General features: G+C 38.4%; 2 protein-coding genes and 1 non-coding gene across 3 annotated transcripts in view; 1 reads left to right on the top strand and 2 right to left on the bottom strand.

The window, feature by feature from the left end:
- The window catches only part of SHC4 (SHC adaptor protein 4), a 125,947-nt gene that overhangs the window by 39,350 nt on the left and 58,970 nt on the right, over window positions 1-27,627 (bottom strand). The window contains exons 3-6 of the mRNA XM_021694051.1: window positions 20,561-20,624; window positions 17,056-17,175; window positions 6,593-6,646; window positions 2,493-2,544 (exon numbers count right to left, since the gene is read on the bottom strand). Coding sequence (XP_021549726.1) covers window positions 2,493-2,544; window positions 6,593-6,646; window positions 17,056-17,175; window positions 20,561-20,624 — 290 coding nt within the window. The remainder of the gene's footprint in view (window positions 1-2,492; window positions 2,545-6,592; window positions 6,647-17,055; window positions 17,176-20,560; window positions 20,625-27,627) is intronic.
- On the top strand, window positions 10,360-12,180 carry EID1 (EP300 interacting inhibitor of differentiation 1). Its single transcript, XM_021694052.1, has one exon. It carries the CDS (start codon window positions 10,514-10,516, stop codon window positions 11,087-11,089), a length of 576 nt encoding a protein of 191 aa, XP_021549727.1. The 5' UTR covers window positions 10,360-10,513; the 3' UTR covers window positions 11,090-12,180.
- LOC123325760 lies at window positions 18,627-18,732 on the bottom strand. Its single transcript, XR_006540618.1, has one exon. It is a non-coding gene; the product is annotated as a U6 spliceosomal RNA (small nuclear RNA).

Raw genomic sequence — 27,627 nt, forward strand, 5'->3', positions numbered from 1 at the left:
GTGCAAGCAGGGGCTATGCTGACAAGGGAGTGGCTTCTCACAGAAGTTTCTACGACCAAGATAAATAAGAAAGGGAAGGAGGAGACCGGAAAAGGAGCAATAAGGAGGAGGAGATGACAACTTTTTAACCCCCCAAAAAATTACCCTGTTTCTTTTTTTTAAGATGTATTTATTTTAGAGGGAGTGCACAGGGGGAGGGACAGAAGCAGAGGGAGAGACAGAAACCTCAAGCCGACTCCCCACTGAGCGCGGAGCCGGCCAAGGGGCTTGATCTCACACCCCTGAGATCATGACCTGAGCCTAAACCAAGAGTCGCACGCAGAAAATTACCCTATGCTTCTACATCATCTATTTTCTAGGTAGACCCATTCCCCTAGAGAAGCAAGCAAGCAACTAGCATCAGTCTGTGAATGCCTCACCACCATTCATGGAAGAGCAATGACAGGCCTGAGCTATTCAGTGACTGATGGCAAAGTTACTCAACATCTAGACTTCCTGATCTATTTGTTCTTCCTTTCACCCTGTCCTTTCAGGTTAAGAGAAAAGGCTTTTTGTTCAGAGCCCTTCCCTAAAAGAGCATGCAGTGATTCTTTTGGGAAACTCAGGTTTAATTTAAAAAGGCTGCTCTTTTCTGGTATCTTCTGTTGTGTTCCATTCCTACACCCCCATTCCCTTTCACTAGTTTTTGTCTCTCCTGCTCATCTTTGATGGTTATCCATTCTTCATTATATGGTTTACAGTGAGTCAGTTTCAATGGAGTATTGCTTAATTCTTGTCACCTGTTTCTGCTTTTCCATTTCATCGAGCCATGTTCTTTTGGCAAGCATTTGCTAAGCATCTACCACGTGCCAGGTCCTGTGTTAGCAGCTGGTCCTCATCATTTCCTTTTTGACTATCGTAATAGCTTCCAAACAGATCTCCCTGCCTTAAGTTTCTCTCTGAATCCATCCTATTCCCAAATAAATCTTCCTGAAGCTCTGCTTTGTAAACAGCATTTTCCACCCAGTTACTTGAAGATTCAGTCCCTACTTATCGGCTCTATCCTATCTGCCCTCTAGATGTCTTTTAGACATTTTTCCTCCATACCCAATCTGCATTCTAGTAAATATGTTCTATTTATTTACCCCCAGCATGCCATGTACACTTTCACCTCTTTGTTTTATAACTCTCTGAATTTCCAAATTCTACTTCACGTGTACTTAATAAATGTGTTGGAGCAAACTCTATCCTTGGGGTGGCACAAGATGCTGCCCTAATAGGTTCAAGTTGAGGAGAAGAAGCAACCTAAGACTCATCCTTAAGAGGAGTTGAATGTTCCAGAATCAGGGATGAGAAGCAACACTAACCATGTCTGTCTAAAGAGGTCCAATGACTTAAGAAATTTCAGGCCCTTATCCCAAAGTTCCACCGGGAGATGAGTTTACTTAGGCGAACTTGCTAAATTCTGGGATGAGAAATCCAATCAACTTAACTCTTCCATTCACTCAACAAATATAGTTATTTTTGTTGCAACACCTATGTGTCTGGCTTTTTGATGAGTGCTTTGGAAACAGCAGTAAATGAGGTAGATAGGTTCCTGCCCTCATGGAGCTTTCCGTAGGAAGGACAGACATGAAACACATCAACAAATGAGTAAATAAAAAACAAAAATGTGGGCTAAGTGTTAATAAGAAGAGAAATAAAGTATTATGATGCAGCAGGGTGGGTTATGCTACTAGAGATAGGAAGTGCTATCAGTCAAAGAAGATCTCTCTGAAGAAGAGACATTTAAGCTGAGATCCAAAAATGAGAAGAAGCCAAACACTCAGTGACATGCCAGACTCTTCGAATAACAAATGCACAGGCTCAACACACATACACTCATGTGCATGTGTGTGCACGCACACGCACACACACACACACACACACACACTTGCTGAGACCAATAATCTCACTGGCTTGGGTCTTCTGTGTAATTCATTCATTCATTCATTGGGGGTGTGGCAGCCAGTCCCTTCTATCATAACCAAAACAGCTTTTCTTTTGATTATACAAATAGATTATAAGCCTTTGGGTATAAGGATCCCTCAAGTGACTGGGACTTAAATCCCAACTATATATTTTTTTCTACTTTGTTCTGCTAGCAGGGCTATTTATTTCCAACTCAAATTCACATAATATTTCTAGAACCCAATATAGCACTCTAGTGATCCTCACCACTCTGTATATTGAAAAGAACTGCTTGTTACTTTTTAAAGGTGCTATATACCAGTGCTTAAGAAAATCTAGAAGTTGCGGGGCGCCTGGGTGGCTCAGTTGGTTAAGCGACTGCCTTCGGCTCAGGTCATGATCCTGGAGTCCCTGGATCGAGTCCCGCATCGGGCTCCCTGCTCGGCAGGGAGGCTGCTTCTCCCTCTAACCCTCCCCCCGTCATGTACTCTCTCTCTCTCATTCTCGCTCTCTCAAATAAATAAATCTTTAAAAAAAAAAAATCTAGAAGTTGCTTTCCATACCTCGTTGATTAACTGGATCTTTAGCTACATAGGCGACATAGTCTGTAGTATCCTATAAAAAAGGGAAAATGATTGCATTTAAAATGAATGGATTATACTGTTGAAAGATAAGAGTACATTTAGGACATGACACTGAGGTAGGGACTTACATACAAATGTTTCTACTTAAAGAGAAAAGAAAAGCATCCTAGGAGGGAATATAAATACACACTGTGTAGTTCAGCCACTGTGGAGTCCACATCCTCTGCCCCTTGGAGAGAGAAGTTGAAAATTAAAAATTTAGAGGCAGATTTAGTGATACTTATTTACTGAGAATAAAAAAGAATCTACATAGGGAATATGTTAGGACATACATTCTTAAAAAAATGGTTAGGGACTGTGACTGTCTCCTATGTTGAAAGGTGAAATACCAGGGGTTATGCCACCACAAAGGAGTCATGAACTAGGAGGTGGTGCCATGATTTCCCAGTTGTCCAAAGAGACACCATCTATGTCAGAAAATAAGTCAATTACAGAGACACATTGGGCTTTGTGGTTGTTAGCTTGCTTGTGTGCAGTGTGAGTTAACTTAAAAAATAACAAAGCAAAAATACAAAGCATTTATTTGATCAATATCTAGAAAGGAAAAATCATTTTTGAAAAAGAGAACCCATGAAAAATCTAAGGAGTTCAAAAAGATGTGTGGCTGACTTTGTAAAAACAAACAAAAAGCCACTTGGTAATTCTGACTTTTACTGAAACAGTAAACTGATGAGTGATAAGATTTTAATAATTAAAGATGCTTTTTGTTATCTCAGTTCTCAGGGAAAAAAAACATACACACAATGCCATTTGCAGATTAGAAGTATGACTCTCCAGAGGGAAGATGCAATCAACTGGCAGGAAATAAAAGCCCGGGTATAATACCCTCAAGGACAATCACTTAATAACCCACAGTGAAACACGCAGGAAGCAGATTTCAGGGTCAGCATAACTTGTCTTCAGTTATTTTAAAAAATAACAAACACCTAAATAAACTTATCTTATGCTAACAGATAAAAGGTTTGAAATATCTAGTAAATAAATAAGGTCACATCTATGAGCTTTATTTTATATGAATTTAGAAGCAAAGCCACTAGTGCTGGGGGCTTGGCTGCTATTTATAAAGTCGAAGAGATGGGAGGACGCCAGCAACACTGTCTGGTGCATTAGATGGTGGGAAAGAGGTTGTGGGACCTCGTCCTCCAAACAGTCTCCAGCGGTCTTAGAGTTCTAAAATTCTGTAACTGTAAATTTCTGGGAGAATCTAAAGAATGTTAAAAGCAAGGCACAAATGATGGGAAAAAAATGTAAGAACATATATTTGTGACATACTTGGAATGCATTTTTGAAAAGGAGAAAGTATACAGAGATACAGAAGCATTACCAAGAACTGTCTTCAGGGCTGACAGGAGGAAGACAAGTAAATGTCTTCGAGAAGAGAGTAAAGGTAAGGGTGAGCAAAGGTCAAAAGGTAAGGAAGAACAGCCAATATTTCTTAAACTTGGGAGGAAATCTGGTTGAAAGAAAGGTACTACATTGGGCCATGGAGACTTTTAGCACCTCGCACCCAGGTAGCTGTGAAGTTCTAAATGATCTCAGGGAGTGTCCTAAACAAAGCTATGGCCATGTGCTAGCAACAGGGGTGATAGCTCTCTCCCATCACGTGGTGCCAGGCACAGCACTAGCAGCTTACGCGCATCACTTCCCTTCCTCCTTACTAGGCTGTGAGGCAAGGGTGCTCATTCCCCATTTTATAGATGAGGACCCCCCCGAAGCCAGGAGAGGTTAAGTAAGTCAAGTCTCCCTGACTCCAAAACTTGGCACTTCACCTAGAGGACCCTGAAAGCCAATGCTTGAGGTCACTCCAGTTTTCTGTTTTAAATTTGAATAGCAGGCTTTTTGCCCCAGTTGCAGAAAGCACAGGGGTCCCACTCAAATTTCCCCGCAGCACTACAAATTCTTTACCATTTGTTTTTGGTAAGGGCAGTGCTTTGGTGGGTTGAAAGTATTACAAAAACTAAAGGCATGTGAAGATGATCTACAAAGAATTAGCATTCGGGAGAACTGTGATAGACATCATGCAGGCTTGCCGAGGGTAAACAATGATTTGCATACCAATGCTAAAATGACAGCAACCCTTGAAAGTTCAAAGGGAAATTTAGGGCAAACACCTATAATTATTTTTAACCCTTAGCTTATAGAACTCATTACATAACTAAAGGAAAGTATTTGAGTTCCTTTATGGATGACTGAGCTATAACGTTAGGAAGAGAAGAGACAACGTTGGTCTTTTCAGGCTGGATTCAGTCAACCCTCTCTGCTTTGTTACCACGGTGAGGTCAGATTACAAAGCTGGCTGGATGGGAGTTCAGGTTCAGTACTGGGTCCAAGCTGCCACTGCTATGTGCTTGGCACCTTGCATGCCCCCTGTTTGCTAATGAATCCACAATCGGCCATCTGTGGAATCTCTTGGGGAAGAGGTAGAGCTCTTAAAATTTGGTTTACGTATTAATTAAATGGTAGGACCATGGAACTAATCTATTCATTTGAAAATAACTATACCCAAAATTAAAGATGAGAAAATAGAGAAGCCTAAAGGGAAAATTAAGTGTCCATTAATAAAAGAAAAAAAAAAACACCCCAATGATTTGAAGTCCTATAAATAGGACTTTTCTTCCATATGCTTCAAATAAGTTCTGAAGACAGGAGATTTAGGTTTGACATGCTTGAACATTTTGAGTCACTGGTAGCCAATGTGGACACAAGTAATTACTGAAATTTTTAAACAATAGGGTAATTTAAGTAGCATTTAACTATATATTTCACACACGAAAAAGTTACACCAACAACCAAGTGAAGAAAGTCGCTTATTTTAGATGCCAGTAAGGGAAGCAATGATTACAACAGAGTAACTTCAGAACTTCATTTCCTTTTAGGATAGACAATAATTTTTCCTTTTAAATATTTAGCATAGAGGTCAAAACTTTGCAGTGACATCACCTGCCAGATTTAGTTTTTACTACTGTTCCATACCTCTCTTAGATTTCTGAATTATATGTCTTATCATTTATGACCCTCCATTTGATTCCTCAATTGGAAGTGAGAAACTAAATGTGGTGGATAGAAAAAACAACAACAAGTATTGTACTGGATTTTATTCCCCCATTTCTGAAGGATACAATCTTTAATATTAAATGCTCAACAGAAAAGAAGGTAATACATTGTCAGGAAGAACAAGGTCTCCATTTGCTCCCCGTATGTTTTCTTGACCTTACTGATGTTCAATCCTTACGAAAATCAAACTCAGTCCTCTTCTAGCTTCTATATGTTTGCAGGGAGAAGAAAAATGTCCCAGTATCATGGAGCAGCAAAATCCTCCTTCTACCCCCTCAGTTTAAACAGATCTGTTTCTTGGTGAGTCCCAGGCTTCCTAACTTCAATGCTTCCCTCCTTCGGCTCTGGTTCAGAAGTATGGAGTAGGGAGTAAGGGAATGACCCTTCACTCTGTAAAGTAGGCTTGGAGAGCGACCACTTGCTCAGTCTCCCACAATTCATGGGGAACGAGGACCCTGTGGCCTCTAGGGAGGAAGGAACTGCAGTTCTCTCCTGCTAGCTAAGCTTTCCCCCTCCACAAGCTTCTGCAAACCTGGTTGCTCATTTTAGATGAGACTTTGTGGCCCTGGCTGACAGCCGGAATGGCAGCTAGGCTTCCCCTCATATGCCAAATCCATTGCTTAAAAGGATCTGCCTGGAACTCTGTGTTGTTAAGAATGCTGAGGGGTGACTGGCAACACATGTATGACATATTTGTTTTTCATGACTTAGATGTTACTTACAAGAAGAATCTCAGATGATAGCTCCATGACTCACAACACAATGGAATATTATTAGCTCATCCACTAATCCAAACATTTTAAAAATCAGTAACAGAAAATATTTTGTCAAAGCCAAATCTTTGATTGTACATAGCTACTCACAAATTGTAATAAAACACTGGAAAAGTTATGTGGTGGCTAACATGCTTTACATGGAAGTTCTTTTAACTCTTACAAAAAGAGCTTTCATGAGTCCATACTTACAGGATCCCCTCCAGAGGCAAATGAAATAGACTGCATATGATGATTTGCAATAATCTGTAAAACATAAACAGATTAAACATGGATGATGCTATAAATTAATTATGCCTAGTTACATACAATCTAACAGTAATGGACATACAGTTGTATGTTTTGTTTTTGCCTGCTCAGCATCGCTTTGGAAACTACTCCGTCCCCATTCTGTAATAATCTCATGAGGTTCAAGTAGGTTTGACATGCCCGTATCACTGCCCCTCTCCTTATGGCTGGACATGGGATCCAGGCCTAGCCCATCAGAATGGGCTTTACCCTCTGGATAAAGCAAAGCCAATCAATATCATGGAGAGGAACTGAAATGGATAATAGGAAAGAATGCACCTCTCTCTGCCATTAAGGGCCTTAGGTTAAGTCCAAAGCTTCTGGGAACCATCTTTTGCTGCCATGTGGGAAAAGCCTGATGGAAGAATGAAGCTTTCCCTCTGGACAATATCAGAGCTGAGAGTTAAAAAAAAAAAAAAAAAAATCTGGTGGTAATATTTAGTCCATCACTTCAACCAATACATTTCCCCCTTTATCTTTTTATGAGTTTTTCTATTTTAGTTATTAATTTTTATATAAGTTAGTTTGAATTGGGTTTTAGTCATTCACCACCAAAAGCATACTAAGGCCCTAACATTAAGATTTTCAATATGAAGTAGACTATCCCAGTGAACTGCATTAGTTAGCCAAGAAGACGATCTCTTTCACTTGAGAGTTTAGGCTTGCTTGTTTGGAAACCACAGTGTAATGACCAATTTACAGAGAAGTATTTGTCATACTGCTTTGAAGGTTCATTGAAATACCAACTGTGCATCAATTGGCTAATCTCATCATCAGAATTGTTTAACCTAATCTATACACAATTCTGCTTACATAAGATGGTCAAGCAATTCTACTGTTAGCTGTATTCCAATGGATTGTGTAAATACTGCACCAAAGATCTTCTCAAGAAAGATAATTACAGTCCTGTTTGTAATAGCCCCAAACTGGAAACAATCCCAATGATGATCACTGTGATATTCAAACAATGGACTACTATGTAGCAAAGAACATATTTCTTGGGCAAAAGAAGCTAGACACAAAGAATATACACTGCATGGTTTAATTTCTATAAAGTTCAGAAAAAACAGGAAAAAATATTTTATTCTGTTTCAAATCGGATGATGGTGATAGTGGGGCAAAGGAAGAGAAAGCAAATGGTTTTCTGGGATCCTGCAAATGGTGTTTCTCGATCTGGGTAGTGGTTACACAAATACGTCCATTTTGTAATAATCAAGCTGCACACTTACAACTTGTGCACTTTTCTATATTTGTGATTTCTATATTTATATTTCAGTTAAAAGTGATTACTAAAAACACGGGGCGCCTGGGTGGCTCAGTCATTAAGCGTCTGCCTTCGGCTCAGGCCATGATCCCAGGATTCTGGGATCGAGCCCTGCATCGGGCTCCCTGCTCTGCAGGAAGCCTGCTTCTCCCTCTCCCACTCCCCCTGCTTGTGTTCCCTCTCTCGCTGTGTCTCTTTCCGTAAAATGAATAAACAAAATCTTTAAAAAAAAGAAAAGTGATTACTAAAAACAAATCAATATATAAAGATCAACTGTCATTCCTACATACCAGCAATAGCTAATCAGATATTGTATTGCGGTAAGGGGTATATTTTACAAGAGTACCTAAGTATAAAACTAGTATGAATCATGTAAGGCTTTTTAGAAAACTTTATCGAAGGGTATAAATAAGACACAAACAAGTAGAAAGATATATATCACTTCTATGGATGAGAAGACAATATTGTAAAGATGTCGATTCTCCCCCAAATTAATCTGTAAATTCCACGCAACTCCAGTAAAAATTCCATCTATGTCATTCGGGTAACATTTCAAGCTACTTCTAAAATTCACATGGAAGAACAAATGTGCAAAGAGCTAAGGCAATTTTTTAAAGAACAAAGAGAGAAGATTTTCCTTATCAGCAAGACATACTATAAAAGGGCAGAAATTCATTTGAATACAAAGTCTAAAAACAAACTTACATATTCATTGTCTTTTAGTCTATGACAAATGTGGCACCAAACAGCCAACAAAAGGACAGTGATTAAATTAGCGGAGTTGGCTGAGTTAGCTGGATACATGTAAAAAATATATAAACAAATCCTGTCCTCATAGTATTTATATAAATGTTTTATCCATAAAAGATCTATTCAAATATTAGAAGACAAATAAAAAGTTATGCTTGTGATCTGTGAAGCAGGAAAATCCATCTTAATAGAAAGAAAAAGAGGGGAAAAAACCCTTCAATTTGATTACAGGAAAACTCATTTTAAAACTTTTGTATAAAAAAAAGACCCGTGAAACGAGACAAATAACAACAGGCAGGGAGCATATATTTGCAACATGTAAAACAAAGTATTCATATAGTTTATAAGAAATTCCTACAAATCAATAACAAAAAGAAATAAACCAAAAATAAGACCAGTTAATTTTCTTAAGTAACACAAATTTCAATAAACATATTGAAAAATACTCAATCTCCAAGAAATCAAGGCTATGGAAAATAAAACAAGATACCATTAAATTGATAAAATTGCTCAACAAAACCATGTGTGGCAAGGATATTCTCAAACACCTCTGAGGAGAGCAATCTTGGAGAGCAGTTTGATACTGTGTGTTAAAACTAAAGTATGCAGGGGTGCCTGGGTGGCTCAGTCGTTAAGCGTCTGCCTTCGGCTCAGGTCATGATCCCAGGGTCCTGGGATCGAGCCCCGCATTGAGCTCCCTGCTCCACGGGAAGCCTGCTTCTCCCTCTCCCACTCCCCCTGCTTGTGTTCCCTCTCTTGCTGTGTCTCTCTCTGTCAAAACGAATCTTAAAAAAAAAACTAAAGTATGCATACCCTACAATTATGCCTTTCCACTCGTAGGTTATTTGTTCTAGAGAAACACTGGTGCATATGGATGTGATTTAACCATAGTTTATAATATCGAAAAATCGTAAATTAATTTGTGCATAATTAGGTCAACTATAGTATAGCTATACAAATGAAATGCTAGGAAAAAAAGACTCATCTATGTATACTAACAAAGCTAAATCTTCAAGACATTGCTGAGGGGCTTTTTGTTTTGTAATTGAAGTTATGTAAGGCATGCAAAAACAAAAACAAAAACAAAAAACCCACACACAAAGTAAGATTTTTCCACGAGGACGTAAAGATCCATATAAATGCAAAGGAAAAAGATTTAAAGAATACACACCAAATTGATGACAATGGGAAGTTACCTCCTGGGAAAATAAATGGAACCAAGTACTTCTTCAGCATATGTGTTTTTAAGGAGATAGATAATATGTTTGTGAATTTAACTTTTTTTTTAAATGGGGAAAACAGAATTAGAGCTGAATGGATCGGTTCTCAGTATTTTGATCGGTGGTTGGGAACATTGTGTGATTTGGAGGTGTGGATTTAGAAGTCCTAATCGTACAGATGAAAGGGGGTTAACACCTTGGAGCAGAAGCGATTTTGCCTGGGGTGGGAGGAAGAGGAGCTGGAGAGAGCAGAAGGGGTAAGAAGCAGGGGGAGGAGGATTAAACGTTGTATTTTCAAGTTTATAGCATCATAAACAGCGGAACGGTTAAGAAAGGGGAGATTAAGTAACTCTCTTATACGCCGAGCGTCTAGCTAGGGAGTTTGAACCGATCGAAAGCTGGACCACCACTCCCCGCGGAACAGTGAGCAGCCCCCGCCCGAGGGGCACGCCAAACGGGAGGCGGTGTCTGGGGGTCGCGCAAACGCATAGGGTCACGCAAGCGCACGGCGTTTGCGCACGCGCAGAACGGCTCGTCCGCGTAGCTCCGATTTTGCAAAAACGCCTTGCGAGAGGTTGAGCTGCTTGTACAATGTCGGAAATGAACGAGCTGTCCGAGCTGTATGAAGAGAGCAATGACCTGCAGATGGATGTGATGCCTGGCGAGGGTGACCTTCCGCAGATGGAGGTAGGCAGCGGGAGCCGGGAGCCATCCCCGAACCCCTCCCGCAACGGGGCCCCGCCACAGCTCGAGGAGGAAGGCCCAATGGAGGAGGAGGCGGCCCAGCCAATGGCGGAGCCGCAGGGGGAGCGAGGCCTTGCTAACCGGCCCAGCCCTGGGGAGCAGCCAGGCCAGCTCGCGGGCCCTGACTTCGAGAGCGAGGACGAGGGCGAGGAATTTGATGACTGGGAGGACGACTATGATTATCCGGAAGAGGAGCAGCTGAGTGGTGCAGGCTACAGAGTATCAGCGGCCCTTGAAGAAGCCAACAAGATGTTTCTGAGAACATCCAGAGCTAGGGAAGCAGCCCTGGATGGCGGGTTTCAAATGCATTATGAGAAGACCCCGTTTGATCAGTTGGCTTTTATCGAAGAGCTTTTTTCACTTATGGTTGTCAATCGCCTGACCGAAGAACTCGGCTGTGATGAGATTATTGATAGAGAGTAATTACGTGCTGTTAAAAGAGGAGGAAACTACTTGAGGAGAGACCCAACATTCCCACTGTCTTTTGGGTTCATCCCAGCTCCAGATCGTACCGTGCCAATGAAAAACTTGATCCTCAAAAAAAAAAATTTGTGTGTGTGTTGTTGTTTTGCAGAATAGAATAGGGCAGTGACTGCACAGTTATGAAAAAGAATTGTTAAGGAAGAAGAAAACACATCTTAGGACTCTGGAAATCTGTTTTCAAGAATGTTCCTGAAACACCTGTGGCTTTGACTTTGTTATTGATCCAGATTATTTTCCTTGCATTGGAGAAAATACCTTTCACATTTCACTGTAAGGGATGGTTTTGCAAGAATAAGTTAAGACCAAGACAAACTACCAGTACAAGACCCCAGTGATATTAATTACATGAGAAAATGTAACTAATACATCCAATTTAGGACTCAATATGTCTGAATCATTTGGACTGAAAGCCTACTGAGAGAACTCTGAAGATTCCACTTTGTGGTCTGTCCAAGCCAGTGATGAAAGGCTAAATTTTTCGTGTAAAATAAATTGGGTATGAAGCAAACCCAAAAAGAAATACGTATCATGTGTGCTGTATCTCAGAATGTGTTTTCAAGAGCATCTGAAACTTTGTACATGTATCTTGATCATTTATAAAGATACTATGATCTGTAATTCAAGGAAATTCATTGTCTTACCATTTTTAAAACTCAAAAATTAAGACATCCATAATAAAATTTCAGATTTAGACATTAAAATGTATGTGAAAGAACAAAACAAACTATTTCTAATACTCTTACATAATAGAGAAATTGTTTTACTCGCTTTCTGTTTTTCATTTAACTTTACAGGTGAAAGACTTTGGTTGAACTTCATAGCATAACTGTTTTAGTGAACATGTCAAGTAAAAGGAAAGCCCTACATCTAAAAAAAGACTGAACAATTATGCCCTCAACCTTTAAAAGTTTTAAACCTGCCCAGAAATCCACCTCAGTATCTGAAGTTTCCCTCTTTGTCTCCTCCTCTAATTAAGCTTGTTATTGGTTATGCACCAGCATTCAAGATAATAAAATTTCTTGTTCTGTGTATTTTGTTTGTTTGGCCAATAGTATTGTTCACATACTTTAAACACTACCTTTTATTGTATTGTGCTATTTTATTTTATTATTATTATTTTTTAAAGATTTTATTTATTTATTTGAGAGAGAGAATGAGACAGAGCATGAGAGGGGGGAGGGTCAGAGGGAGAAGCAGACCCCCTGCTGAGCAGGGAGCCCGATGCGGGACTCGGTCCCGGGACTCCAGGATCATGACCTAAGCCGAAGGCAGTCGCTTAACCAACTGAGCCACCCAGGCGCCCCTATTTTATTATTGAAACCACTTTATGATTTAAATAACCACTATAAGGGAAAGTGCTCCAGCTTCAAATAACTGATTTATAAATTAACTTGTGGATATTAAACTTGGCAAATTCCTATAAAAGAATTTGCCAGGTGAGAAAAGCTGTCCTATTAGCATGTTGCTGTGGTTATTAAGGTTCTGAAATTGTATAAGAATAATGTCAGTAAGCTGTGCCCAGTAAAACAGTGTATCAGTAGGTGTGATCAATAAAAAGGTACCATCTTCTCATTATGGCAGTAAAGGACACATCCAATACAACATCACAACTCAGCCTTATTTATGTTACAGTGATCTTGTCTTTAAGGAGGGGGGTTCTTTTCTGTAAAGTAGAGGACTGACGAGGGTGATAATTACTTAAATACTAGCTTGGTAAGTTAGAGGATAGATAGGGAAATAATAGGAGGTGAGATGTTAGCACTTAACCTCTCCCATGCCTCACTTTCATTGCATTTTCAAACAGCTCTTAGTTGCAGCTAGGTGAGTCTGCATAGATAATTGTATGATGTGAATTAACTGAATTTGGGGTTGGGTGTAGGACGCCAGGGCACAGGTAACTAACCAGTTGCATGTACCTCCAGATAAACATGTCAGGAAATAGAAAAAAAACTGATCTTCAAACCAGGAAGTGTGATTAGGTTCCTCTCTGGGACTGAGTAGGGAGCAAGAGGAGAAGAAAATGACTCCTTGTTGGGTTGGAAGGCTCATGTTGGGGAGAAAGACCTGGACTCCACAATGCACCCCTCCTGATGGTTGGTTCATTGGTCTTGGGAAAATGGATAGTAAACTGAGAGATTACTGAAATTAATGCTTGTTTGTATTTACTGAAGATAGAAAATGGTAGCATTTTAACACCCCCTTTAAAAGCATAAAATCACTTGTTTTAAAGGTTAAAGTTAACACGTATTGGAACCAGCCTACCTGGTTCAAATCTGGGTTAATGGGAACTAAAGAAAGGAGTTCTAGAGAGATTCTGGTCCTTATTTTGTGAACAGGGGCGAGGGTGGAGATATGGAATGGGGAGAGGGAACTTTAAAAACCTTGTGAGTATGTAGGGTGATGGGGGTGTAGTTTTCTGGATCTATGCATATAATAAATTTTTGCTTAGATTGTCCTACATTGGCTGCCCTAAGGACACAGATGTATTTTGTTTGTCTCATGCTTCAAATTTTAATTCTTTAATTAAAGACCAACATCTCATAACCCCGAGAGTGCAGCAAAACTCCCAGATTTCCATCTTTTTTTTTTTTTCCCCCAAAAGTTGAAGATCTGGCAGCCCTTGACCTATAGTCATGTGGGAAAAAGCATCCAATATCCCTTTACGTAGGGAAGGTATTGCACTGCCATGTTTCCCAGTGTTGTCTCCCCAACATGGAGGCCAGGTGGCACTCACCATGTATCATTATGCTTGCACCATTGTTTTCCTTGTCCCTGGACAGTAAGCACTACCTGCCTGGCCTCTCTTCATGGAGACTAAAGGATGTCTCCATTTTCTGCCTATTTTACCTTCTTTATCTCTATTACCCTTCTTAGTATCATTTCACTAGCTGTTAGAGTTGGTGGTAGGATTGTAGATATGAGTAAAGAACAGTGGGAGTGGGAGCTCTTGAGCCTGACATTTTTGCTTAAGTCCCTAACATATTAAAGTATGTAAAGCAAGTCTGTTGCTTGAATTTTTAAAACATATTAAAGTATGGGGCGCCTGGGTGGCTCAGTTGGTTAAGCGACTGCCTTCTGCTCAGGTCATGATCCTGGAGTCCCTGGATCGAGTCCCGCATCGGGCTCCCTGCTCGGCAGGGAGTCTGCTTCTCCTTCTGACCCTCCTGACCCTCCCCCCTCTCATGCTCTCTCTCTCTCAGTCTCCCTCTCAAATAAATAAATAAAATCTTTAAAAAAAAAAAACAAAAACTAATTTAAAGTATGTAAAGCAAGTCTGTTGCTTGAATTTTTAAAATATACAAAAATCCCTAAAACTTGCTTTTCCAAAATGTATTTTCCATCCCAAAATATGGTAAGTTTTAAAAATTGCAAGCATTACATGTTTAATATAATTTTATTTTCTGCCTCTGAGACATTTTCTGGGAGTGAATGCTTATAATCCTGAAGTTGTTCTCAGTGGCTGAAGATGAATGTGAACCGCGTGACCCATAAATACTCTGTCATCTATGAATGTATCTACAAACTTGAACCTGTTTATGTTTTCAGTCCAAAGTATATCTTAGAAGTTGGGGGGCGGGGAAGGGAGGCATTACTATTTCTTGGTATTTATCTTAGAACTTCAAAGGGTAGCTTTCTTTAAGGAGAACTTAATTAGTAAATCATTCTCTCATGTACAACTATAAGGTCGCTTCTCTGCTGCCTTCCTCCCTTGAACATTTTACTTGCCCTTTTGATGGGATTTATAAAGCTTCTTGAGTGAAGCAGATGCAGTTGCACATCGTTTTTATGCTACTCCCACCCCCACCCCCGCCGCATCACCACGACTACCAAACCATTTCCCATAGGCCTGCAGAATGGTTCAAAATTATTTTTAAAAATCAGCACCTGGGTGTGAGGTCAATGAGTCCTAACTTTGGTCCTCACTCCACCAGTGGGCTGAACACATAACCATGCCACCAGTGCAGAAAAGATGTCTCACTTCCAGAGGCACTCATTGCTATAACTACTGGTAGTGGAAGCCACCCATGCCCACTGTCCCTACTTCTGTTCTGCCAGAAGGATGAAGGGCATGTGACAATACCCCCTCTAATTGCAGTAGCCCAGAAAAATTGTAGTAGAAGAGAAAGCAATGAGAATAAACTATGCCCCTACCACACATACCACAACCCTATTCTTCCTAAATTCCCCATTCCTTCCAGTCACCCCATAGAAAGAACCATTTTTTTTAAATGCTAGTTATATTCTGTGCATAAGGCCGTCACCATGATGGCTGTAGATTTGCTTACTCTTCCTCCCCTACAAAATTCTGAGATAATGCAAGTGCTTCTATACTCAATGAGATCTCACAGCTCAAGGCAATAAGCACCCTTGGTACCATACACATGGGTGAAAACTAAAAATAAATTTTACATTTACAAACGTCTTATGGGCAAAGCATCTGAAAGACTGATTGTTTTCCCTTCCAGATAGATCTGTTGCATCTTCCAAGCACAGCCTCAAATGTTCTGCTGTCGTCATACCAATGGTATCCCCTCTCTTGGATAACCAATCAGGACCCAGCTAGACAGGAATTTATTTTGAACTATTTCATATTAAGCATTTTCCCCTATGGAGTTTTATACTACTGTGAAGCAATATATTTTACTCTACTTTTGAACTTAGAAAACAAAGCAGCCCTCAAAACTGCAAGTGAATTTTTTTGGCAAAAACACTGGAGTCAAAAATGTATATAACTGTATTTATATGTTACTGAAAATTTTATAATTTTATGTTTTAAAATATGCTTTCCCTGTTAAGCACTGAGTTTATGAAAATGTCTCAAGGAAATAGGAAAAATGTTTGAGTAAATAATAATAATAGGTACTGCACTGTGCCAAGTGATTTACATTGATGATCTTACTTAATCCTCTAAATAACCCAATGCTACATACTATTGCTAAATCCATCCTTTCAGAAACTCTGTGAATAGGTACTATAATGTCATTTCACTAATGGGAAAATTGAGTGATAGAGTAACTTGTTTGTTAGTGGCAGAGCCAGGATTTCAACCTACATGTGACCTCTAAGCCCCATGGTGTTTTATCACAGCCAACTACACATTCAACCTTCCATGAGTCCCTGATCAACAGTACTCCATAGAGTAAAACCTTAAATGTTAAGAACCTCGAATCACAACATATTAGACCAAGAAGAATTAAACCCTAACACACATAAATAACCTGATATATGGAATTTAGCTTAAAAAATAAGAAAGCAAGTCAAACAGTGCCCTAGTTGAAGGTACACATTTAGTCCAGTGCCTGTTTATCTTCTATATTTGCTTCAGTGACGCTGTTCTTTGAGAAATAAGGTTCACAATGAGAACTCAGGCAGACCATGGTATCATAAATCATCGAAGAAAAAAACTGTGTTTATGTAATAACATTTTACACAGCATTTCAACCTTAAAAGTTGGAAGAAAATGTTTTATGCTTAAATTTCAGTCTGCTAGACTATTCACCCTAACATCACCCTTCCTCTCTGTCCTTCATTTGTACCATCCATCCAACACACAGTCTGTTAGTTCTGAAAATGGAATTGCTTTCTCTTTGGGGAGCACTGGTGGAAAGTAATAAACAACCGACTCAAGAATTTGATTTGCCAAATGGTTTTTACAATGTTATTTGCACCTTAGTCCCTATTACAAAGGCAATTAGGTAGAGGCAAGTATGCAAGCAGTTAAATGCCAGTGACGGGTTAATGATACTGTTGTTCTAATTATTGTTATGCATAAATCCTTGGCAGATTTTTTTCCCTCGTGCCTTATTAAACTTAAGGCACACTCTGAAACTTTACTTTCTTTATTATGCCCAGACTTTTCTAGAAAAATACATATGTTAAACTATAAATGACATTCATGATCTTACCTGTTGGTTGTCAATATTCATCAATGTGAGGCTGCATGTTGAGATGGTCAGTTTAATATTCATTCCCGAAAACTGAAGATTACTTTTGCCAAGTACTGTAGATAGGAACTTAACTGGAGGCTTTAAAAATAGCAAAACAACACTCTAAGTTAAGGATTTTGTTACAGAATAATATTAGTCTTTTTAAGTGTTAAAAATGGGTCAAAACACATGTTCTTCCTCTCTATTTTACTTTACACAAAACAAATGAGATGGAATCCCTCTTTTTTTTAATGAAAAGTTTTAAAAAATGGAATGCAGCAAATTTTTTTAGTAAGTAGTGAAATCTGAGCCCTCAGAACTTTTCTGGTACATTCCCTTCTCCCCAAGTGTTGGGAGGAGGGGTCTGCTTTATATAAAAGTAATTCCTATGAGAGTTTGGGCTAGCTGAACTCTCCAGGCCCTTTGAATACCAGAAGTCTAAAAAAAGAAAGAATTGCTGTCTAGGTTTTTTTGTGATCATTAAAAAAAGTATGAAAAACACACATACCAAATATATGGGACACAGTGAAAGTGGCGCTAAGGGAGGAATTTATAACTATAAACATACATTAAAAAAGAAGAAAGCTCTCAAATCAAGAACCTAGCTTTACAACTTAAGGAATTCAAAAGAAAGAACAAATTAAACCCAAAGCTAGTAGAAGGAAGGAAATAATAAAAATTAGAGCAGAGATCAGTGACACAGAGACTAGAAAAACAATAGACAAAATCAATGAAACCAAAAGTAAGTTCTTCAAAAAGATCAACAAAATTGGCCAAGCTTTAGCTAGACGGACTAAGAAAAAAAGAAATAAGATTCAAATCACTAAAATCAGGAACAAAAGTGGGGTAGGATGTAACTAGCAATTCAACAGAAACAAAAAGGATTATAAGAGAGTGCTATGAACAATTGCACATTACCAAACTGGATTACCTAAATAAAATAGACAAATTCTTAGAAGCATTAAACCTACCAAGACTTAATCATGAAGAAATAGAAAATCTAGATAGAACTGTAACTAGTGAAAAACAAAAGCAGAAACAGCAACAACACTAGAAAATAACCAGTGTTGGAAAGGACGTGGAGAAATAGAAATCCTGTGCACTATTGGTAGGAATGTACAATAATAGTACAACTGCTATGGAAAAGAGTATAGCAGTTCCCAGTTCCCCAAAAAATCAAAAACAGTATTGCCATGTGATCCAGCAATTCTACCACTTGTTATATACCCCAAAGAACTGGAGGCAGGGACTTGAATAGATAGTTGTATATCCATATTTATAGCAGCATTATTCACAACAGCTAAAACATGGAAACAACCCAAGTATCCATCAGCAGATGAATGGATAAGCAAAATGTGTTACATACATACAATGGAATACTATTCAGCCTTAAAAAGGGAGGAATGTCTTTTTTTTTAATTTAAATTCAATTTAATTAACATATACTGTATTATGAGTTTCAGAGGTAGAATTTAGTGACTTACCAGTTCTGTACCACACTCAGTGCTCATTACTTCAAGTGCCCTCTTTAACGCTCACCACCCAGCTACAAAAGTATGGAACGCTTCACAAATTTGCATGTTATCCTTGCCCAGGGGCCATGCTAATCTTCTCTGTATCATCCCAATTTAGTACATGTGCTGCTGAAATGAGCACGGGAGGAAATTCTGACACATGCTAAGCACGGATGCATCTTGAGGACATTATATGAAGTGAAATAATCCAGTCACAAAAAGACAAATACTCTATGATTCCACTCAGATGAGGTACTTAGAGTAGTCAAATTCATAGAGACAGAAAGTAGAATGGTGGTTGTCAGGGCTGGAGAAATGGGGGACTGGGAAGTCATTGTTTAATGTGTATAGAGTTTCAGTTTTACAAGATGAAGCGTTATGGGGATGGATAGGGGCAATGGTTGCTCAATGATGTGAATGTACATAGTATCACTGAGCTGTACACTTAAAAATGGTTAAAATGGTTAAAATTTTATGTTATGAATATTTTACCACAATTTTTTAAATTGGGAGGAAAAAGAGTATAAAGATAATATAGTGCATAAAGGGTCCCTGGCATGTATTAAGTATGCAATCAATGCTAGCTATCAAAGGAAATTAACTCAATATATTTTTCTTTCCATGTGTACTTTCTGGAAAGATGATAACCTCATTTGTTTTGTTTTATTTTGTTTTGGGGTGTGGACTCCCTATTTTTGAAAAGAGAAAGTCTTAAATGAGTGAGCCTGTTTGTTGGGACCATCCAGTAAAAGCATCCTATTTGCAGAGGTTATGAGAGGCAGGAGGAGGCCAGAGGCTACTTTGGGGCCATGGGTTTTGTCAAAGAAACTAGTAAATAGGGAATTCTAATAGAACTCAAAGGCCACTTATCAGTGTTTTTCCATGCCTTGTGGCTCATCTGAGTCACTCTGGGTGACACTGGGTTCAGCCCTATGCAAAATAATGAAGACTAATAAAGAATGAGGCAGGGTGGTATGGAAATAAAGCACAAAGCTGGAAATCTGAAGACCTGGTTTCTATAGCTGGCGCTCACCATCATCGGAGTGACTCAAGGCAAATCTTCTCTGAACCAGTCTAGTAGCTGGCAAAATGGGAGGGCTGGACTGGAAGATCTCTAAAAATTCCTTCTCTCTTAAACAATCTACAATTCCATGCTTTACATAGTTATCTTAAAACCCTTTGCACCTCCCCTTTGCACATTCCAAAACAACTAAATGTTCTAGGGTTGACAACTAAATAGCAATAATACTAACCACCATTGCCATTGAAAGCCTAATATATGACAGACACTGTGGACACCATTTCATTTAATTCTACACAACTCTATCAAGTATGTGCTCTTTTCTCCCATTTTACAGTTGGGGAAACCAATGATCCAAAAGGTGAAAGGACTTGTCCAAGATCACACAGCAGGTGGCAGAATCAGGATTTAAATCCAAGTCTATGTAACATCAAATCTTATGCTTTCTTTCAGCATGAAAATTTCCTTCTACTCATGTGTTATTATCTCACCCCTACCAGCACCCACCTTTCCATTTGAAAATGGGCCAAGGAGTCTAAAAATTCTAAATGTTAAAATGCAGAATAGATACATTATAAAATACTGAAATTGGAAGGTACCACCCTGGTCATCTGGTTTAACTTTACTTTACAGGAACAAGCATGGGGTCTCAGAGAGAGGAGAGACCAGGCCCAAAGGTAAGTAAACACCCAGGACTGGAACCCAGATTTTTTTACTTGAACCCCAGGTGCTCTCTCCATTCCATCGCTCAAGACATCACCATTTCAGAGAGTGTCAGGCAAGTCAGAAAAATGTGAGAGACAAGACCAACTTTCAGTGCATCTCTGATATCACAGCAACTTGTAAAGGCCATTCTGCACTTTAGCTCCTATGGTAGAATCAACTATTTTGATATTCTCTTTCCCCTAGTTAGAGAAACAGAGAACAAAAAAACCATACCAGTATTTACCTTTCGCTTTTTAATGGCTCCATTTGCCCCAGAGACAGCTTCACACAGACGACTTATTGCTTCCCTACAGAACAGAAACCATATAAAGACTTAGCATACTAACATGCAGTAAATGTTCAATAAACGTTAACAAGTATTATGAACAAAATGTGCACACACATAATGGTGAGTCTGACATAAATGACCTTCCCCTATCCCCACGGGATAAAGCATTGCACTTAGTGCCTCTGCCGTTCAAACCCCCCCCAAAACCCAGCAACAACCTAATGTGAAAAAAAAATCACTTTACAATAAGGAGTCCTACTATTCACCTTCTTGATCTCTTTTTTTCCTTGGATTTTTAGGTTTGGTGTTTGGCAATGTTGATTTGTAACCAAAAAGGAGGGGTAGAACTTTGGTGTCTGGGAACACTTCAGTTTTACTTTTAGCAAAATCCTCTCTGTGGTGTTATGAATAAAAAGCTTCCTAGCATCTCAGCACCAAAGATGATGAAATACAAAAGAATCTGACCCCAGAGGAAGTTTAAAAGGACTGGGAGAGAATTGAACTTCAAGGTGGTCTCAAATGGAGCCTTATTGACCGAGATACTGCTACAAGCCATTGAGCTTTCACGTAATTTCAGAGTAGAAATGAAAATCAATAACAAATTTCCTCCTTTGCTTATATATATATACATATATATATACATATATGTGTATATATATATGTATATATATATGTATACCTTACCCTGTATCATACTTCCTGAGAGAAAGGCACCACTAAAATACGAAGTTGTTCCTTAATGGAAGTGGTGAGCAGAGCGGCGCCCTCCTTTCCAGAAATGCAGTTATAACTAAGAGCTTTTGTCTCTGGAACTCAGCATTCACAACGGGCGGAGGTTTCACTCGGTGTAATCTGAGCCATAACCTTGTGGCTTTCAACCCATATATTAAACTTTGCACAAAGCACATCTCTAAGCTCTTACCTGGATTCACTGGACATCATTGCTTAAATTAGCAAACCGAATTAGTTCACACACATAGGCGCACGTGCAACATTGTATTACAATTTTTATACATACTTCATGAAAATATTTTCTTTGAGATATTTTTGATTCCTAAAGGAGGGGAGGAACACTCAGAGGAATGCAGACCCACTAAAGAAATCTCTCTCCCTCTCTATCTACAGAGAGAGATATATAACACAGACACAGATAGAGATGTATAGATATAGATATATTAGTGCAGATCTATGTTCTCAGTGTTCTAGTAGACATTTTGGAAAGATAAGTAGAATTCCCAAAGATTCTAGGCACCATTTTAGATTTATAATGTGTGTTTTAGTTCAGATTCTTTTTTTTGGGGGGGGGCGAATATATGAAACTCTTCTCCAAGGTATTCTCTTGTCTGACTTGCATAATTTGCTGTAACCAAAACACAGAATGGCTTTTTGGTTTAGCATATTTTCTCAGGATTTTATATTTTATATTTATGGTTTCCATAAATATAAAGGATTCCAACCTTTGTTCTCTGGATGGAACAGAAAGACTGCTCAGAGAGTTAGGCTCTTTGGTTGGTTGATTGATGTCTGAGTCATCCTAATGATTATTCAATAATTGATGAGACACATAATAATTAATCTGAATTAGCCTCTGGTTGCCGAAATAACTAGTCCAGGCACCTATGTTGTTGATATTTAATAAAGAGGGATTATAGAAAAGTTATTATCAGAACCTTTACTCCATGAGAGCCAACCAGGGTGCTTTGGTCTAAAAAGCTCCTTGTAAATGGTTTGAAATAAAAGTAGAAACAAAGATGTGCATTGATGCTGCAAGTATAACAACAGTTATTATTAGAAGTTGTTACTTTTATAAAGCACCTTGTAGTTTTACAAAGTGCTTTCCCAGGCATTGTTTTCTTGATTCTCACACAGTCAATATCATCCAACAAAAAGTAGCGTTGCAAATGGGAATTAAAAGGAGTGCTTTATGGCGTGAGTACCTCTTGAGGACGATTTGGAAGGATGAACCTTCCTGGCAGAGTGGAGTATGGAAATTCTAGGCAGAGGGAAGAGCATGTGTAAAGACATGAAAATATAAATTATCATGATAGGAGGGGACCTACAAATACTTTGATATTGTGGAGCATAAAGTGAAGAACAAGAGTGAATAAAGAGCGGAGAGGTGGGATGAGAGTCTGAAAACGTTTTCTGTAAAAGGCCAAACAATAAGTATTTTAGCCTTTGCTCTGTTACAACTACTCAACTCTGCCATTATAACTCAAAAGCAGCAGTCGACAATATGCAAACAAACGAGCATGGCTGTGTTCCAATAAAACTCTATTTCTAAAAGCAGGCAGCTGGCTATATTTAGCCCAAGGGCCATCGTTTGCCAACCTCCGGATTAGATAATTCACACAAAAGAGATAGAAATAGTTCGGTTTTAAAAAACAGGAAAATGTTCACATTCATCATAATTTTAAAACTGAAAATCAAAACAACTACGAGATACTTCACTCTCGTTAAGTTAGCAAAAAAGAGAATTACAAATGCACTGTTGGGGAATATGGGGAAAAGTCCACTTCAAGGGTACTTATCCATTGCTGGGGGCCCTGATTAGTATTAATACAGTCTTTCTAGAGAGTGATTTGGTAAAAGATGATAAATCTCTTAATTGTTATCAGAGCTTTTGACAAGGGGAGGAGAATTTGTATTGAAATGGCATTGAGTAAGTATATAGAATAAACATCTATTTTAGAGTAAAAAACCAACTCTATAGCTTGTGATATAGACATAAAACTTATCAATATAAATATTTCCACTTGGAATGTTACGTGTGAAGACTATAGAAATAAGGGTCTATATAAATTAGTGGGAAAAGAGTAGAACATGGAATGGTATACACACCTTGGTAGCAGCTACATAAAATTAATTCTATCTAAATAGTGATATAGAAAGAGCTTATAAACAATGACTTGGTTTTAGGTGTTTTTTTTGTGTGTGTGGTTTGTTGTTCCCTATTTTTATTCTATTGATATTTAGCTGTAAACAATGTTATGTTTTCCCTTCACCGTGCAGTTGATTGAATAAATAATCTTTTAAAATATTAAAAGAATGCAAAGTAAGTTCCTTAGCAAGAGTTTTGCTCATCTGCTGTGAAAATGTGAGGGCATGTCCAAGGTGTCCCAGTGAAGAGTGATAGCCTTTCTCTCTTTTGCCAACACCCACACAGAGATGGGTCAATGTTCGTGTTACAGATAAGAAAAGATCTTCTTTATTTGTATCTCTGTCCCATCCCAGCTTAGCCTTTAACTCCTCCATCTTTATGGCTGCTAAATCAAGATTTATTTTTTCAGTTTATTTGGTAGACTTGCTTATTTCCTTTCCCCAAAGTTTCATAAAGAATAAAAATCTTGACCAGGTCTAGCAACGCTTTCACAATAGAAATCCCTACCTTTAAAATGATACACAATGCCATTGCAGGGAGCCTGGATTTTAATGAAGGAACAGCTCCTGTTTATATGGCTTCGCCTAGTACTACACACCTTAGGTACATCATCCCATTTATTCTTAACAGTATCATTTCAATCTTCAGTTCATTATGATTCCACTCAACAAGAGACCTGCAGAAGTGATTATTTGGGTATTTGGAGAGGATACATTTGACAGTTTTTTGGAAAACTTTTTTCACTCCATACTCAAATGTGCTTTATTGTCAAGTGCATATTTAGACTTGGTTCTTGAATTGTAATGGTGATCTGCTGCTTTTTCTTTTTTTTTTTTTTTTTTTTTTAAAGATTTTATTTATTTATTTGAGACAGAGAGAATGAGAGAGACAGAGAGCACATGAGAGGGGGAAGGGCCAGAGGGAGAAGCAGGCTCCCTGCCGAGCAGGGAGCCCGATGCGGGACTCGATCCCGGGACTCCAGGATCATGACCTGAGCCGATGCTGCTTTTTCTTTTAATAAAATTTGACTGAAAATGTTTGACATTTTTTTAATGAGTTAACCAAAGAAGTGCAGCTACTATTCCTTATTAGTTCTGCATTTCTTCCCTAAATTCCACTTAGCTTAAATCAATTTTCTTTTTCTCTGAATTTTAATTCCACAAAATAACTTCAGAATCGATTAAAAGTTGAGTACAACAATTAGTGTTTTAATTTCATAGAAGATCTCATTGTGACATTTTTCCTGGTATGTAAAGCAGTCCATTGGCAAAAGTGTGTGTATTTTCCTTCTTATTTGTAAGATTATATTTAGTGACATTCTTTTCTTTGATTATCAAAGATTCTCACTGTAGGCAGTGCTTTTTCTTGTGCCTAAGAATGTTTCTGAAAGTTGTACCACTAATGCTACCTGCCAAATTGAGTGTACAGAAAGTTTCTCATCTCCTATTCAAGTTAATCAATATCAAGCACATGCAGATGCTTTAGGATGAGACTGTAGCACAGAACGCAGAAATTCTGTCCCCAGGAAATTTGCAGTGAAGCAGGTGCCAGATAGGTTTTTTTTCCCCCTACTCCTTGAGCTCTGTTAATTGTCTTCAGTAGGTTTAATGTTTGAACAAACCAGACGTCTAATAAATTTTTTTAAAAATGTCATTTCAAGATAGCTATTTTATACCCACTTTACAAATGAGGAAACTAAAGTTCAAAGAATTTAAATAACGGCTTCCAAATAATGCAGCCGTTGGTGGGAGAGGTAGAATACAAATCCAGGTCTGAATTCAAAACCTACACTTCTTCAGGGAGTGGCCATACTGCCAGGTGCACGAAAAGGAGGGAGTCTCACACTTTCAGGACCAGGAAAAGAATATCAGGTCTTCCCTTGCTCATTCCTTCAACAGTGAGGGGTTCCTTTTTGGCCAATCCTTACCCAACGTGCCTGGAGTAAACTAGCACGGGAATAGGGCAAAGTGGCAGGGATCAATTCCAGAAAAGGCTCAAATGGATGACCCTAGTCCTTTCCCAGCCATTGCTTTCTCCGCATTGGCTGTTATATCCTCATGGAGGAAAAGAGCATCCAGAGCCCTGTATGCCCATGTGGGCAAACATGCTCATGTATGCATGGCCACACACACTCAGAATTTTAAAGTCAGGAACACCACAAAAAAAGAAAATCAGAGGTCAACATCCTTGATGAACATAGATGCAAAAATCCTCAACAAAATATTAGCAAACCATATTCAACAATACATTTAAAGGATCATATATCATAATCAAGTGAGACTTATTCCAGGATGTAAAGATGGTTTAACATCTGCAAATCAATCAATGTGATACTCCACATTAACAAAATGAACGATAGAAATCATATGATCTTCTCAGTAGATCCAGAAAAGTGTTTTACGAAATTCAACAACCATTTATGATTAAAAAAACTGTTAACAAATTGAGTAACATAAGAAAGGCCATATATGACAAACCCACAGCTAATATCATCCTCAATGGTGAAAATCTGAAAACTTTTCCTCTAAGATCAGGAACAAGACAAGGATGCCCACTCTCCCCACTTTTGTTCAAAATAGTACTGGAAAGTCCTAGCCAGAGCAATTAGGCAAAAAATAATAATAATAAAGAAATAAAAGGCATCTAAACTGGAAAGGAAGAAGTAAAACTATCACTATTTACAGATGACATGATATTATATATAGAAAACCCTGAAGACTCCACCAAAAAATTATTAGGACTAATAAATTAATTCAGTAAAGTTGCAGGATACAAAGTTAATATATAGAAATCTGTTGCATTTCTATATACTAATAATGAACTATCAAAAAAGAGGAATCAAGAAAACAAACCTCTAAAATCAACAAAAAGAAACAACAGGTGTTGGAGAGGATGTGGCGAAAAAGGAACACTTGTGCACTGTTGGTGGGAATGCAAACTGGTGTAGCCACTGTGGAAAACAGTAGGAGATTCCTCAAAAAGTTAAAAATAAAACTACCCTGTGATCCAGCAATCACACTACTAGGTATTTATACAAAGGATACAAAAACACTAATTCAACGGGATACATGTACCCTTGTATTTACTGCAGCATTATTTAAAATAGACAAGATATGGAAGCAGCCCAAGTGTCCACTGACTAAAGAATGGATAAAGAGGATTTGGAATATATATATATATTATTCAGCCACAAAAAAGAATGAAATCTTGTCATTTGCAATGACATGGATGGAACTACAGAGTATAATGCTAAGGGAAATAAGTTAGTCATAGAAAGGCAAATACCATATGATTTCATTCATATGCAGAATTTAAGAAACCAAACAAGCAAAGGGAAAAAAAAAGATAGACAAACCAAGAAACAGACTCTCAACTATAGATAGAGAACACACTGATGGTTACCAGAGGGGAGGTTGGTAGGGGGTATGGATGAAACAGGTGATGGGGATGAAGGAGCGCACTTGCTGTGATGAGCACTTGGTATAGTATGGAAGCGCTGAATCACTATATTGTACATCTGAAACTAAAATAACACTGTATGTTAACTAACTGGAATTAAAATAAAAACTTTAAAAAAATAAAACAATCCCATTTGCAATGACACCAAAAAGAATACCTAGGAATAAATTTAACCAAGAAGGTGATGACATGTACACTAAAAAGTGTAAGACACTGATGAAAGAAATGGAAGAAAACACACATAAATGGAAAGATATTCCATGCCCATGTACTGGAAGAATTAATATTGTTAAAATGTCCATAGCACCCAAAGCAATCTACACACTCAATGCAATCCCTATCAAAATATCAGTGGCATATATATATATCTTTTCAAATTGGTGTTTTGTTTTCTTCTTATAGAAACCCAGTAGTGGATTTGCTGGATCATACGGTATTTCCACTTTAAATTTTTGGAGGAAACCCCATACTGTTTTCGATAGTGTCTACATCCACAAAACTAGAACAAGTAATTCTTTTCTTATTTTATTTATTTATTTATTTATTTATTTATTTATTTATTTATTTATTTATGAGCGAGAGCACGTGCGCCCATGCGCAAGCACGGGGAAGGGCAGAGGGAGAGGCAGAGAATCCCAAACAGACCCCCTGCTGAGCACAGAGTGCAATGCGGGCTCCATCT

Source organism: Neomonachus schauinslandi, chromosome 9 (genome assembly GCF_002201575.2).
Source record: "Neomonachus schauinslandi chromosome 9, ASM220157v2, whole genome shotgun sequence".
In the NCBI taxonomy this organism is placed as follows: domain Eukaryota; kingdom Metazoa; phylum Chordata; class Mammalia; order Carnivora; family Phocidae; genus Neomonachus; species Neomonachus schauinslandi.